At 47.0% G+C, this 14,683-nt stretch overlaps 2 protein-coding genes across 6 annotated transcripts; one reads left to right on the top strand and one right to left on the bottom strand.

The window, feature by feature from the left end:
- The first annotated feature begins 5,047 nt into the window (after window positions 1-5,047).
- LOC109751077 (kinesin-like protein KIN-14O) lies at window positions 5,048-9,377 on the top strand. 5 transcript variants are annotated; one of them, XM_073500623.1, is made up of 12 exons: window positions 5,048-5,840; window positions 6,204-6,411; window positions 6,499-6,582; window positions 6,691-6,852; window positions 6,951-7,057; window positions 7,145-7,335; window positions 7,467-7,631; window positions 7,728-7,937; window positions 8,103-8,140; window positions 8,234-8,361; window positions 8,455-8,934; window positions 9,180-9,377. In XM_073500623.1, the coding sequence occupies exons 2-12, from the start codon at window positions 6,291-6,293 to the stop codon at window positions 9,288-9,290; spliced, it is 1,797 nt and encodes a 598-aa protein (XP_073356724.1). In that variant the 5' UTR covers window positions 5,048-5,840; window positions 6,204-6,290; the 3' UTR covers window positions 9,291-9,377. The 5 variants fall into 5 exon arrangements, with proteins under 5 accessions (XP_073356724.1, XP_020165576.1, XP_073356722.1 ...); XM_020309986.4 differs by having other exon boundaries at window positions 5,432-5,527; window positions 5,752-5,840; window positions 8,455-9,377; XM_020309984.4 differs by adding an exon at window positions 5,941-5,997 and having other exon boundaries at window positions 5,554-5,840; window positions 8,455-9,377.
- A 1,095-nt stretch (window positions 9,378-10,472) lies between these two features.
- LOC109751076 (F-box protein At5g52880) lies at window positions 10,473-13,802 on the bottom strand. The gene is made up of 6 exons (XM_020309983.4): window positions 13,455-13,802; window positions 12,220-12,371; window positions 11,476-11,563; window positions 11,185-11,390; window positions 10,939-11,090; window positions 10,473-10,726 (listed from the first exon to the last, which is right to left on the bottom strand). The coding sequence occupies exons 1-6, from the start codon at window positions 13,670-13,672 to the stop codon at window positions 10,610-10,612; spliced, it is 933 nt and encodes a 310-aa protein (XP_020165572.1). The 5' UTR covers window positions 13,673-13,802; the 3' UTR covers window positions 10,473-10,609.
- Window positions 13,803-14,683: the final 881 nt, after the last annotated feature.

Below are 14,683 nucleotides of genomic sequence, written 5' to 3'. Positions count from 1 at the left end.
AGACTTGCCGGTAACGAGATTGAACTAGGTATTGAGATACCGACGATCGAATCTCGGGCAAGCAACATACCGATGACAAAGGGAACAACGTATGTTGTTATGCGGTCTGACCGATAAAGATCTTCGTAGAATATGTGGGAGCCAATATGAGCATCCAGGTTCCGCTATTGGTTATTGACCGGAGACATGTCTCGGTCATGTCTGCATAGTTCTCGAACCCGTAGGGTCCGCACGCTTAAAGTTTCGATGACAGTTATATTATGAGTTTATGAGTTTTGATGTACCGAAGGTTGTTCGGAGTCCCGGATGTGATCACGGACATAACGAGGAGTCTCGAAATGGTCGAGACATGAAGAATGATATATTGGATGACTATATTCGGACACCGGAATGGTTTCGGGGGTTATCGGATATATACCGGAGTACCGGGGGGTTACCGGAACCCCCCCGGAGGCTATTGGGCCTCATGGGCCCAATTGGTGGAAGAGGAGAGGCAGCCAAGGGGCAGCCGCGCGCCCCTCCCCCCCAAGTCCGAATTGGACAAGGAAGGGGGGCGGCGCCCCCCCTTTCCTTCCCCCCTCTCTCCTTCCCTCTCCTCTCCTAGTCCAACAAGGAAAAGGGAGGGAGTCCTACTCCCGGTGGGAGTAGGACTCCACCTGGCGCGCCCCCTCCTGGCCGGCCGCACCTCCCCCTTGCTCCTTTATATACGGGGGCAGGGGGCACCCTAGGGACACAACAATTGATCGTTTGATCTTTTAGCCGTGTGCGATGCCCCCCCTCCACCATAGTCCACCTCGATAACACTGTAGCGGTGCTTAGGCGAAGCCCTGCGTCGGTAGAACATCATCATCACCACGCCGTCGTGCTGACGAAACTCTCCCTAAACACTCGGCTGGATCAGAGTTCGAGGGACATCATCGGGCTGAACGTGTGCTGAACTCGGAGGTGCCGTACGTTCGGTACTTGATCGGTCGGATCGTGAAGACGTACGACTACATCAACCGCGTTGTGCTAACACTTCCGCTTTCGGTCTACGAGGGTACGTGGACAACACTCTCCCCTCTCGTTGCTATGCATCACCATGATCTTGCGTGTGCGTAGGAAAATTTTGAAATTACTACGTTTCCCAACATTACTCCCTTGCCAGTTGCGCCGTGCGAGGTTGTATTTGGTTAGCACAACCCCCCTACGAAGTTACCACATGAAGATTTTGACCTTTAGTGGAATCTTTGACTTCCATAGTTTCTTATTATTATTCACCGGTACCTCAGAATGCGTGAGTGCATGGTACATGGAGTCTACTGTGAAAGACCCCGATGTAGTAAGGTTCCAGCGAAACACATCTCGGCCTTGTGTGAGGTTAATCTAATCCAGCTTGGACAATAGATTATGCCATGACGTAAGGCGAGGCCCAATCAAATCCCGCCTGAACGAAATATTCGGCGGGGATGAACTGAGCACCTGCGCAATAGTATTATTCTTCTCGCGAGCAATGATGTACAAGGCTGGATATTGTTCTCGAAGACTGGCATTGCCTAGCCAGATGTCTTCCCAGAAACGAATCTCTGACCCGTCCTTTATCGCGAAACACCCAAAGCGAAAAAGATGTTTCTTTGCCGCCATTAGGCTAGCCCAAAAGTGAGAGTCTCCAGGTTTCCAATATGCCTGAGACACCACCTTTTGGCCTAAATACTTGTTGCGTAGCATGGTTTGCCAAACACCATCCTCAGTAAGTAGTTTGAACAACCATTTACTAAGTAGGGACTCATTCTTGACCTGTAGGTCATGAATTCCAAGGCCACCTTGGTCTTTTGGTCTACAAACCACACTCCATTTGGCCAGTCTGTATTTTTTGTTTTCCCCGTCTCCTTGCCAAAAGAATCTGGATCTAAAATAGTCCAATCTTTGCAAGACCCCTTTTGGTAGTTGAAAGAAAGAAAGCATATAGAGAACCATATTTGTGAGGACAGAGTTAATCAAAACCAACTGTCCCCCAACTGAGAGCATCTTTCCTTTCCAACTGCTCAACCGTTTCTCTAGACGCTCCTCTACATGCTTCCACTCCGCAATAGTGAGACGTCGATAGTGAATCGGTATTCCCAAATACCTCATCGGGAATTGGCCATGCGTGCAACCAAACAGGTTAGCATAATCGCCCGCCGACTCAATGGCTGCTCCAAAGCAGAACAATTCGCGTTTATGGAAGTTAATTTTAAGACCCGACATTTGCTCAAACGCTGAAAGCAATAGTTTCATGTTTCGAGCCTTGTCCGGGTCATGTTCCATAAAAAGAATTGTACAGGAGGAGAAGAGTACAAGATGGTTAAGAGAGTTGTACCTCTGAATCTTATTGCAAGAATCCAAGAAGCCATGAATAAGATTCCTTCATATCAAACATTGGATCAGTACCCTGCATGGCATGATCTGCTACCAAAAATCCAAGGAGAAGCCTGATTATGGTGCCACTTGCTTTGGGCTCCTTAATGTGTATTTTGTTCTTGAGATGGAGACTTGCCAAGTATTAACCCGTACCACTAGCATAGTAGACAAAATGACGTCCAGATGATTGGAGCTTTTTTGAACAGCGGAAATTTGAGGAGAATGCTTCCCTCATCGATCTTGTGTGCTTTGCTCCACCCTTGTCAGTACTCAGTTGCTAACTTGCTATGCAAACTGTGCTCCATTTAGGACTTCTCCAGTTAGAAAATAAAATAGCTTTTCAAGTGCCATAGGCATGGAAAAGGGCTTATCATATGTCATAGGATGTCACTGTTGCTTGCTGCTAGCACTAGCACAAAATAAGGGCCCATTTGGAACACAAGAATTTCATAAAATTCTAACCAGTCAAATTCCGCCAGAAAGTATAGCGTTTCAAACAGGCTAAACAAATCTGAACCTTGCTTGGTCTATCTGTCTGTGGGCCATTTCCTACACACTTCAGTAGAGAACTACAGATCTGCACGGAGGAAGAACTTTGCAGCGGCCAGTAGAATTCTCATGGGTAAAGAAAGCCTTTACCGAATTTTGGAACCATTTGCAGTTCTGCAGTCAAATTCATGGGACCATCTACTCATACTATCATTTGTCAATGGAACACAGAACTAGATAGTACTCCCTCCGTCCGGGTTTATTAGGACTCTCAATTTCACAAGCATGTCCCTTTTTATAAGGCCTCGCTTTGGAAAGGTGCATGCATGCAACCATTTCATTGGTTGCATTGAAAGCCATTGTTGTTGGTACCACGCCTGGAAAATTAATACACTTCATGCGTGCTTTTTTATTGGCTGCATACATGTGAGAGAATTCATTGGGAATGAAATGAAAGAATTAATGTAAGCAAATTACTATGTGTCTTGGTCTAAAAGAAGTTGTTTTTAGGCCTAATAAACCCGGACGGAGGGAGTAGTTTACTTTTTTTTAGAAAAGGAGGATGACCCCCGGCCTCTGCATCTGGTCGATGCATACGCCCACTTTATTAATTATTCTCACAAGACCTTACAAAATAATACAACAGTAAGACTAAAGCCGCCGTCTAAGCAACTCTATCTAGTTGATGAAGGGGCGCAGATAGCCTGGGCCTAATACCAAACAGACATAGCAGCCAAACCTAACATCTAAGACCTGAGGTCCCATCCAGGACGCCTGCCGGGCATGGGTCTCACCGGTCCGGCGTGCACCCAGAGGCCGCCGCCGCCAACTGCCACCGCTCCATCTTCAGAACTGTACTGATGCATCAACCTTGCTCGGTCTAGCTATCGTCGACGCCACCACGGCGCCCAACGGCACCTCCTCCCTGCGCGCAAACAGCTGAGCACGTCGCGATCGCCACTGATACACCTCAGCACCATGCTGCCAAGTACCACCAGCCGACACAGCTTGAAGTCTTTGGAAGATCTGTCGTGCATAGCACCTGCCGACCAGGCATGACAAAGCGTAGCACCTGTTGGTCAGGCATGACTTGGCATCTCCATCGAAGCTCCGTGCAAGATGAAGCCGCTCCACCTCCAGCCTCTCTGAACGGGATGGGAGCACCCCAGAAAGACACGGCGAAGAGTTGGGCACCACAATCACCACGAGAGCCGGACCAGCCGACCGCCATGGCGAAGCGACACCACTAAAGAGAGAACCGCCGCCATCAGGAACGCCAAGAACGCGCTGCAGCTGTCCCACCTCCCCGCGGACCCAAAGTGGTGCCTTCAAGAAGGTGACAGAGCCGGGCACCGCCGCCGCCCAACCAAAGTTGTGGGTTTTCACCCGGGTGCAGGGGGAGGACGAGGGGGAGGGAGCTGGATCTCGAAGCCGCCTTCAAGAAGGAAACATCGCCTGGAGCGCCGCCGGCGTCGTGGCCGCCGCAGCCGGCCAAGAAATTACTCCGATCCAGATCTCCCAACCCCACATCCGCGCAGTCCGCCACCGGATCCGGCCGGACTGACGAGGAGGAAGCAGCAGCACGGGGGCGCCGTCTTCAGATCTGGCGAAGGAAAGTAGCAGGGGATCCCTCCACGCGGCGCCCACATCCACCGCCAACTCGCCGCCCGCGCGGCCGAGTAGACGCGGCCCTCAACTCCGGCGAGCGCCGCCCGCCGCCAGGACGACGCCGCCCTCACCAGCAGAGGCCGCCGCCTCAAACCCTAGGCCCGAGCCCGAGCGGCGTCGCGGCCGAGGGCCTCGCCGCCACCCTCATCGGCGGCCGCGCGAGGGACCCGGCGCCCGTCTCCGACGGCGGCGAGGATAGGAATCGAGAAGGGGAGGAATCAAGAAGGAGAGGAGACGGACGGGGAGGTTAGTCGCCCCCGAGTCGCCCTCGAGAGGGCGACGCGAGGGACCGGGGAACGGGAAACATCAATCAACTCCGAGTAGTTTACTTTATCTTGGCAGCCCGCCCAGATTTTCTGTGTCATTGCCCTGAGTCCCACCGCGCCGCCGCGCGCCATCCTATCGACCCAAAGGCAAGAATCCACCAGCAAACCCATTAACTGGTGTCAGCAACAAAATTTAACAGAAAGACATCTTCATAAAAAACAGAGCTACCAACACTTAAATGCCCAGCAGACAACACAGCAAATGCCTTCAAAAGCTGGCACCACAGACGATCCGGCCACCGGCTCTCCTCCCCGATTGGTTTTCCAGCGGGTGGTGCGGGGGCTGTTTGATCACACCATTTCATCCCCTGGATTTTCTAAATCCAGGCCCCTCCACGCCACCTAACTGTCTCTTGCCTGGACTAGACATGCAGCACAGCAGCAGTGCTAATATTTCTACCAGTGCCCACATGCCCCCCCCCCCCCCCCCCCCCCCTCTCTCATCCCCAAACAACCGTTGCATCTTGCACAACTGTTTCTTGATGGGTTTCTTCCTCTGATACATCATTCCCTTGGGTGATCTTGGAAAGAAAAGAAGCCCTTTTTTTCAGGCTTTCCCTCTCCAGTGTGGTGCGAACCACTTTCCGGCGTATAGCTTAGCTTTGCTTGTGTGCTGTTCTTGAGTGGAATAAAGCTAGAGCGTGCATTCTTGTGGCTTGGGATCGGTAGGATTCTTCTTCCTTCTTCCACAGCCATGTGCTGCATGCAGCTTTGAGCTTTGGTAATTGCTTCTAGGCTCTAGCCACCCCCAGTCCCAGCTTTAGCCATCAAGATCCAAGAAAGATCCAGGACCAAAAAGTCTTGAGCTGCATTGTAGTGAGGGATTGTCCCCTAGCTTGGCTCGCTCTTTATTAATTCCTCATATTATCTGTCCTTACTCTGGCACCAGATCAAAGATCAAGAACACAACTCCCTGTTTCCCGAGGAGAAAGGGAATCAGGGACAGGAGGCTCAAGCAGCAGCAGATTCTCCTCTAAGGTACTAGTAGTAAATTATGCTGGATTGGTGATCTTTCTTGTGTTCTTTTTGTCCATGTGGTAACTTCCATGCCAACATATTCTTCTATCTTGTTCTGAAGAAGCTATTTGGGAGAAGCTCCTATATTAATTGGGTCTATAGATGCAACAATCATAAGGTATTGGAGAAATTATCTACTTAATGTTATTTAGCTGGGTAGATTCCCTTTGAACTACACATATTGATGTCTTCCTGCCTGCATAGGGCCAATCATTGCAAAGGTGTTCGGAATATATTCCCTCTGCTCTTGTCATTCTTTGCTTGTAATGAGTTCTTTCATATTCCTTCACAAAGATAGTGCTGATACTCTGGTTCCTTTCCCAGTTCTTCTCTCAGTATGAAGCAGATGAAGCTTCTCTGAGGAAGGAAGGAAGGAAGGAAGGAGGAAGAAGAAGCTCTTGATTTCTTTGCATGGAGAAGGAGGCCATGGGGGGGCATGTAAATATGATGCTGCCACTGGAGAACCTGAGCTCGGACCTCCCCAACGGTGGAGTCGTACTTGGCCATGACAAGGAGATCTCAACTCTGCATGGTTGAGACCACCACCCTCCTGTTTATTCAGTTCATTCATGTGATGATTCACCGGCTAAATAATTCTTTCGGCTCGGTGGTGTTTCAGAAGAGATTTCCGCTCTGAGATCGAGGCAGAGGCATCTCAACCGGAGAAGACGTGAGGCGCTGGACAAGCTCATAGACCTCAAAGGTACCGCCTTTGATCCTAGAACTAGATAGCAGTTGGTGTTCTCCCCAGCATAGATTTAGAGTTGGTATTCCTTGAGACTCTAAGAAGCCGAATTTCGATAAAATTCAGGAAGCATCAGGGTGTTCTGCCGAGTCCGGCCGTCGATCTCAACCAGCAACATCAAGATCAAATCACCAGTTACTGTCGAACAAGAGAACATCGTAGTTCGGGCAGTGGGGATCAAGAAAGATTTCAGTGTTGATCGGGTGTTTGACCAGGAGTCAACGCAAGGTAGCTTCTTGATCTTGCTTCACTACCTTTTCACCGCGTATCTATCTTTTTCAAGTGTAAGTGTGTAACTAGTCAGCCGGATCGTGTTGATGATGCAGATGATGTGTTCCATGACGTGAAGCCGATCCTCCGATCTGCACTTGACGGGCACAACGTCTGCATCCTTGCTTTTGGCCAAACTGGGACCGGAAAGACCTATACAATGGTCAGTTGGTGCTTGAGCTGCATTGAATTCAAGGCAATGTCTGTAATTCCATCTCACCTGTCCTTGGAAACTGCAAACTGCTTGCAGGAAGGAACTAGCGATAACCTCGGCGTCGTGCCTCGAGCGATTCAGGAGCTGTTTTCTCATGCTGCTCAAGATACTTCATCCACATATTCTTTCTCCATAAGCATGCTTGAGGTCTACATGGGAAGTCTCAGGGACTTGTTGGCACCAAGGCAGCAGCCTCTCTTCAGGTCCACAGAAGGCAATACAACTTGGTAATTAAAGACCCATCAATGCACCTGTAAATTACTACTCTCTCTGTAACTTAATATAAGACGTTTTTTGACACTCCTAGTATATTCTGCCTTCAATTCTCAAAGTGAAGCAAATGCGCCTTTTTTTTTAGTAACCTCAGCATTCTAGCAACCACAAGTGGCTCCGTGCAAGTCGAGGGGCTTACCGATGTCGCAGTACCGGACCTCAAGAAAGCCAACCAGTGGTACTGCAGAGGGCGGCGATCCCGGTCGACATCCTGGACAAATGTCAACAATGTTTCGAGCCGATCACACTGGTGGGTTGGTCTACACAGAGTTTCAGCTTGCGCAGTATGTAGTAGTAACTTGAGCAGTACCCAATTTTATCTTGTCTTAGCTCTGTCTGTGTGTAGCTTGACAAGAATCACCATAAGGAGATGTGGAGGTGTGAGTGAGCAAGTCAGCAAGCTGTGGCTCGTGGATCTTGGTGGTAGCGAGCGGTTGCTCAAGACTGGTGCATCTGGGTTGACAATGGATGAGGGCAAGGCTATAAACCTGTCTCTGTCGGCTCTTGGAGATGTCATCGCTGCACTAAGGAGAAAGAGAAGCCATGTTCCATACAGGTAAACTGACTAGTTTTTTTCTTTTTTCTTTTTTCTCTTTAATACAAAAAATATGGGTAAACGGACTAGCAGTTCCTTCATATCTTGACAGGTTATATAATTTTGATGCTTCAAGTTACCTCAGCAGTACTTAGGCCTTACCTTGTTTTTTGTCAAATTCTGCAGAAATAGCAAGCTTACCCAGATTCTCAGTGACTCTCTCGGTACGGAAAAAACCGACTTCAGATCAATTTGAAGCATCAAATGTGGAAACCTATATACATACATATATGCTTATGTTGATCTGCTAAAAACAGGCGATGGTTCAAAAGTCGTGATGGTGGTGCACATCAGCCCTTCCAAGGACGACGTGGGCGAGACGATTTGTTCGCTGGGCTTTGCGAAGAGAGCCATGCTGACAGAATCCGGCAGGGAGCTTTCAGAGGTAAGAAGAAGACTAAGAGGGTGAATGAAGAACCAAAGGCCCCACTATTGACGTAGAGTACATGTAGTAAAGGCGTTCCTTGTGTTGATGTAGGACCTGAAAATGTTAAAGCGGAAGCGGCTCGCGGAGCTTGACAAGGAGATGCGCGACGCCGAGCGGGAGCTCCGGGTTCTGAATGAACAAATAAGGAGTGCCGAGACGTCGGCGGAGGAGAGGAAGAAGCTCCCTCCCTCCGTCTGTCAGCCTCTCGGCGACGAGAAGGGGTCGCCCAGAAGCATTCTGGTGGCAGCGGACAGCCCTCTGCAGGCAACCGGGAGGGCCAAGAGCAGGATGGTCCATCATGGATCAGTCCCTCACTTCATGTCCGCAACGGTGTGCAGCCGCCAAAGACACGGCGCGGCAGCCCATTCCGTCGGTAAACCGAGGCTGACAAGATCAGTGAACGCGTGCTCATCTAAGCCCGGTGGGAGCCAGTCGTTCAGCCACTCCGCGTCCAAGGCTAGGTCGTCAGCGGCATTCTCATCCGGCGAGCCTAGGCTGAAATACTTGTCTGTCAAATCTGATCAGATCAACGTAAGCAGCAACAGCATCGATTCGACGGCGGCGTCGGCGCCTCGGCCAAGGGAGGGTTTTGTTTCCAGGCCGGTGCAGCTGAGAGCTCCCCTGCATCAGCACAGGAGAAGGATGTCATGCTTAACCTGATTGAGCTCACAGAAATACTGCTGCATACAGATTGCATACCACTGATTTTGACTTGTTGTTTGGTGCTCAAATGTTTACAGCTGTTTGATAGTTTGGTTGTGTTAACTTGTGTGTAGCTACTGGAGGGCCCTTCCTTTGCTCTTTTTGGTTTCAAACGGAAGGGGCACAAGGATGTGAGTGTGAGGGGTATGGTAAATGGAGTTGTAATTGTAATTGGATTTGACTAATGCTTTTGATTGATCTGTTGAATTGTAAGTTGAAAAAAAAGGAGTACAGCATCACTTAATATACTGTTCTGATTCAGGCTATGAAAACAGATATGATTGTTTCAGGTTTGTTGCATAGATTATCCTAGGGTCAAATTCTATAAAAAAACAAAAAATATATATTCTAGGGTCACATTCTCTAAATAACAAAAGATTATCCTAGGATCATATTCTCTAAAAAGATGACATGACTTGAAAGTTATCTTGAAATTTAGCTGCACCTCAGTTTACCGGACCGCATAAGTGTTGGATGTCACTACTCTTTCACTGAGTCTGCATACCTTAGTTGCTAATTGAGGTGTAGTTAAGTTTCAACTTCGAAGAGAAGTAGTGCATTGCAGGTTAAGCATATGACATGAGTAAAAGCTTGGTGAAGCAACCTATTTGCTTCCAACACAAGGCAAGTATATGGAACTGGGTGTAGTACTGCAGCATCTCAGATGTATTATACTCCCTCCGTTCCTAAATATAAGTCTCTCTAGAGATTTCAAAAGAGACTACATACGAAGCAAAATGAGTGGATCTACACTCTAAAATATGTCTATATACATCCGTATGTAGTCCCTATTTGAATCTCTAAAAAGATTTATATTTAGGAATGAAGGAAGTATATAGTCTTGTCATAAGAGTGCAGTCTAGTTGACCAGGCCTCTGGTCCGTTTAAAAAAAAAACCTACACCTACACAAACTTACAAAAGTTTTACGTAATCCTTTTCTCCTGTTAAAACACTTAAAATATCTACGTACGTCTACAATCGCTAGTTTCAAAATACTTGAAGTTCTAGGTTTGTCCTAAGTCAAACTTACTCAAGTTTGACCAAGTTTATAGAAAAAATTAGTAAATCCACAACACCGAATATATATAGTATGAAAATATATTTTATGACAAATCTAACCAAACTAATATGACATTGTAGGTGTTGATATATTTTTCTATAGACTTAGTCAAACTTAAAGAAGTTTGACTTACGAAAAATCTACTAGTAGAACTTAAGTATTTTGGAATGTAGGGAGCATGTATGTTCTTTAATCGGTTTTCTTCTATTAAATGTGAGGTCTTCATTGGTACACACATTTGGTAAACATCCACTCTACAACTTTACTTTTGGGACGGAGGAAGTACCAAATTACTAAGCTCCATCAGAACGTTTTAAATTTACAAGTTCTCATTGAACATTTCATGGTGAATTTACAACAGCGTGAATGCTTGGTGTCCAAAATCGTCAGAGTTTGGGATGGTACAACAAAACTAGCTTACACAGCTATACAATCGAATTCACTCAAACACGAGAATTCCAAAGTCGTCTGGGCACATTGTTTTCAGAATCACTATCTGAATCGCTACTGTCAGACGATGAAGATGGTCGATCTTGAGCATTTAATATGTAACAAGCAACCTGGTACATGAAAGAGTGAAATCAGTCCAACAAATGCACAATGGAATATCAAGTGTAAGTGCAGTGCAAAAGTTACAAAAATAACAATGACTCATGGACTACACCCAAAAGGCTGATCAATCGAGAAATGGATATATTGTGATTAAAAAACAGAATTACTGCATGCAAAACCCCATCATACAAAGTATTGACCATAAGATAGAGGCACTTACTGCATAAGGTAGCAGGGGCATTAGTTTTATTTCATCTTTTCCTTTCTTAGGACAATGGTGAGGCGCAGCACACGTCAAGTTGCTCAGCCAGAGAACTGAACGGCATTGCCTGCATATTGCTCTATTTGATGCGGCACTCCAGCTTATGTGCTCTGTATTAATGGTAATTCAGACATGTTTAGAGGGGAACATTGTAAGCTGCCGAGTGTAATTTACATTGAGAATACTAGCATACGGGAGCACTACCTGCATGCTTTTTGTGGAAAACCTCTTTCCAGTTCAAATTGGGATCATCAAATACTGGATCCACATTATTCTGCGCAAGAATACCATGACTGTTCTGTACACCACTGGATACAAGTGTGCTGCTGGAGCGCAAATGGGACGTGCTAAAGAAAAGGGAGTAGTTCATTCTCCACAGCTTGTTGTCGTTTGCAGATGAATTCCAAGACCTTCTAGGGAATATGCAAGTGTCAACAAAAGGAACTGGCATACGTTTGGAAATAGTACATGGGTATGAGAGAAGAAGAAAAATACCAGCAAACAAGACCAGCAGCCACCAAAGAACGCGTGTCCAGAAAACTAAAGATATGAACAAGTACATCATTTGGTATGTCTGGGGTGGCTGTCAAAGAGGTTCAAGATAAATGTCACGATGACTAGTGTATTAATATATATTTATAAGCTCACCCCATAAATATTGATAGGAAGCTGCAACTTAAAGTGTATACTGTTATACTGAGACATGTAAAACTAGGGAGGGCATAAAGTGTTTCCTATATACCTAAGAGAGTCATCCACACTAACTTATTTATCTCAACATGCAAGCATAACACCTCACCATACAATTATGAATGGGATAAGGCCCACCTCAACATGCAATCATGAATAGGAAAAGACCCACCGCACCATTCAACCATGCACGGAAAATGTTTTCCATTTAATTATTCTACTTATATTCAGTAAGTATCATTACAACTATACATGATCAAATATAATAATTCATGTGTATTTTTTATTTTGGTTCTCATGTTATTAACCCAAATTCTCATCAACCAATTCCCACAGCAACGCATTTATTTAAGCTGGACTTTATCATCCTAGCAGAACATTCAAACATAATAGTCGAGTCGCTTCATAGAACCTAGAATAATAAATGCCCACATTTTATAATGAATGCTGAAAAGGCACAGTAGTTCCCCACACTTATCTAATGTGTGTAACTAAGACTTGAGTTTGCTAAGCAGGAAGACATCAACGCATTTGCACACCAGAGAATACCAGGCTCTTGTTGGACTTTAGCCCGCCTCTTATGTAAAATAACAGAACACTTGAACTCTGAAACAGCTTGTGACTTCTTTTGCTTTGGCAGGGAAGTTTCTACCGCTAGGAGAAGACCATTGGCTGCCGCTAATGCATATTCTGTCTGCACACTATGGGAAAGAAACAATGGATTACTACAGACTATCATGTGGAAATACCATGCAAGCTTTAAGTTAAGTCAAAAACTAAACACGTATTTCAAAAAAAGAATAAAGTTCAATGGGAGACTTCCCACTTGATTCCATGCATATTTTGACGACACAGATGACTGATCTTTATGATACATGAAAAAAATATCTGCAAGTATATAACAAGCCAAGCAGAAACCACTTGATATGATCACAAGCATGACACAGTGAACCTGTTGAAGGATAATACAAGGCAATGGACTCTCAGAGTGACAAGATTATCAACTTAACATGCTTTAAACTATAATGATACCCAAAGAGCTCTGCCACAGAATTGGTGGAACAAGACAGATTAGCTCTAGGAGGGAGTGTGGGGTCGGATTAATTGTGCAAAAGCATGCCACGGTCGTTTTTGAACCATTTTTATGGCATCCTGTTATTAAGCCTCCTTCGGCCCTTCTCATGATCGAGGTGTGTTTTGGTTTTTCAGCCTGTACAAATTGATTCTACGGAAATTGTGCATGTCAATAACATATCAACCTAACTACCTAAGTGCATATCTCCTTGGGCAAACTTTGCGCAGAATCAATATTCAATTTTGCACCAGACAAATTTAAAAGCCAATGGCATGTCATCTAAAATAACAGACCATCAAGTACCAACGCGACCTTTGTTTTTCATATGATTGTGGATTCATCAGTTACCAAAGCTGCATAAGTATTCGAATGTTGACACTGGCACATAATTACTTAAAATTCCAAGAATCGACAGAATATAAAGCAGATATGGATAACTCCTGCCAAGATGATGCCGGAGCGATTCAACGAAATCTAGGCACATAAATACTTCTGGAGCTGGAGGCCAACATAATAACAGTACGAATTAAGCAATTTAGCACGCAATGTCCATCAGGGTACATTCAAGGGGGCAATCCGAATTTCAGCACGCAGCAATCCGTCGCGAATCGCACCGGCGGGCGGGCCCACGAGGCGAGGGCACGGGGAATTCGACGAGACCGCGCGCATCTGGGGGGCGCGGGGGGGGGGGGGGGGGGGGGGGGCTTACTCGGGGAGGAGGCGGAACGCGACGAGCACGTCGGCGGCGGCGAGGGCCTGGGCGGCCTTGGGGAGGCCCGCGTAGCCGTGGCGCAGGAGCTCGGCCAGCTCGCGGCACGCCGTCGGGTAGTCCCACGGCCGCGACAGCGCGGCCGCTATCCCCATCTCCGCGTACCTCTTCACCACCCCCGTGTCCTGCGGCCGCGGGGCCCGCCGCCGCACCGGCATCGCTGGGCGCGTGGAAGCCCCACGTCGCCGTCGCCTCGTCGTCCCGGCCGCCACGCCACGCCAACCGCCGTTCACGGCCTCGCGGAGCCGGCCTCCACCGCTCCACCAATCTCTGCCTGTTTTTGGGTGTCGCGTAGGAAAGCTTTGCTCGGCCGGTGGTGGATCGTGCGGAAGAACGCGTGTGGGGGCCCACGTGATTGATGGGCTGTCACGGCTGCTCGGCCCATTGACAGCCAGAGCTTGCTCTCTGCTAAAAAATCTGTGGAGCTCACTCTTTTTTTCTTTCTGGCAAACTTTTCTTTTTGGTAAACCGTGGAGCTCACGCGAGAAACAACAACTGGATGGACCGAGTAAAACTTTTTTTTTTCGAGGATACGCCAAAGGCGTACCTTAGCTTTATAGAAGAGAGAAAATATGTATAAGAGATTACAATAGCGCTGGTTAAGAGTCACAATCCGACCCTAACCAAGCCTCCACTCCACTCCTCACGCTACCCTACTACTCAGATACATGTTGTCCTCCAAACGCTCCTGCCGTAGCCCAAGTCCTCAAGTCGTCGAAGATCATGTCCACCGTATCCCACTCGTTCTTGATCTGGCCCGAGTAAAACTTCTCTTCTCATTTTGTTGGTACAATGCCATAGCCGAGCACAATTGCCAAATGAGTCGCATGTCAACATTATGCCACAAATAAAGCAAAGCAAAAAAACACGATGATCAATGTAAAGCATGCAAATTTTTTTTATTGTGGGGTAAAGCAAGCAAAAAGTTGCATGGCTTCTGACTCCCATGTCACTTGAGCATATATACACACTGAGATCACCTGCAATTTGATGCGGTGTGTAGTTTTCAAACTCATTGAAGTGGCCGTGAACTCTGCATAAATATTTCAAACCGTTTTTGTCTGTTCCACGTATATAGGGTACATGCTAATTCACAACGAAGCATGGCACAACACCTCTCTTCGCCGCCTTTTTGGTTTGAGATGGTTCCCTAACATCATACATTAGCT

The sequence above is a fragment of the Aegilops tauschii genome, chromosome 1 (assembly GCF_002575655.3).
Source record: "Aegilops tauschii subsp. strangulata cultivar AL8/78 chromosome 1, Aet v6.0, whole genome shotgun sequence".
NCBI lineage: Eukaryota > Viridiplantae > Streptophyta > Magnoliopsida > Poales > Poaceae > Aegilops > Aegilops tauschii.
The sequence above is the reverse complement of the archived record's forward strand: the minus strand, read 5'-3'. Positions and strand labels throughout refer to the sequence as shown.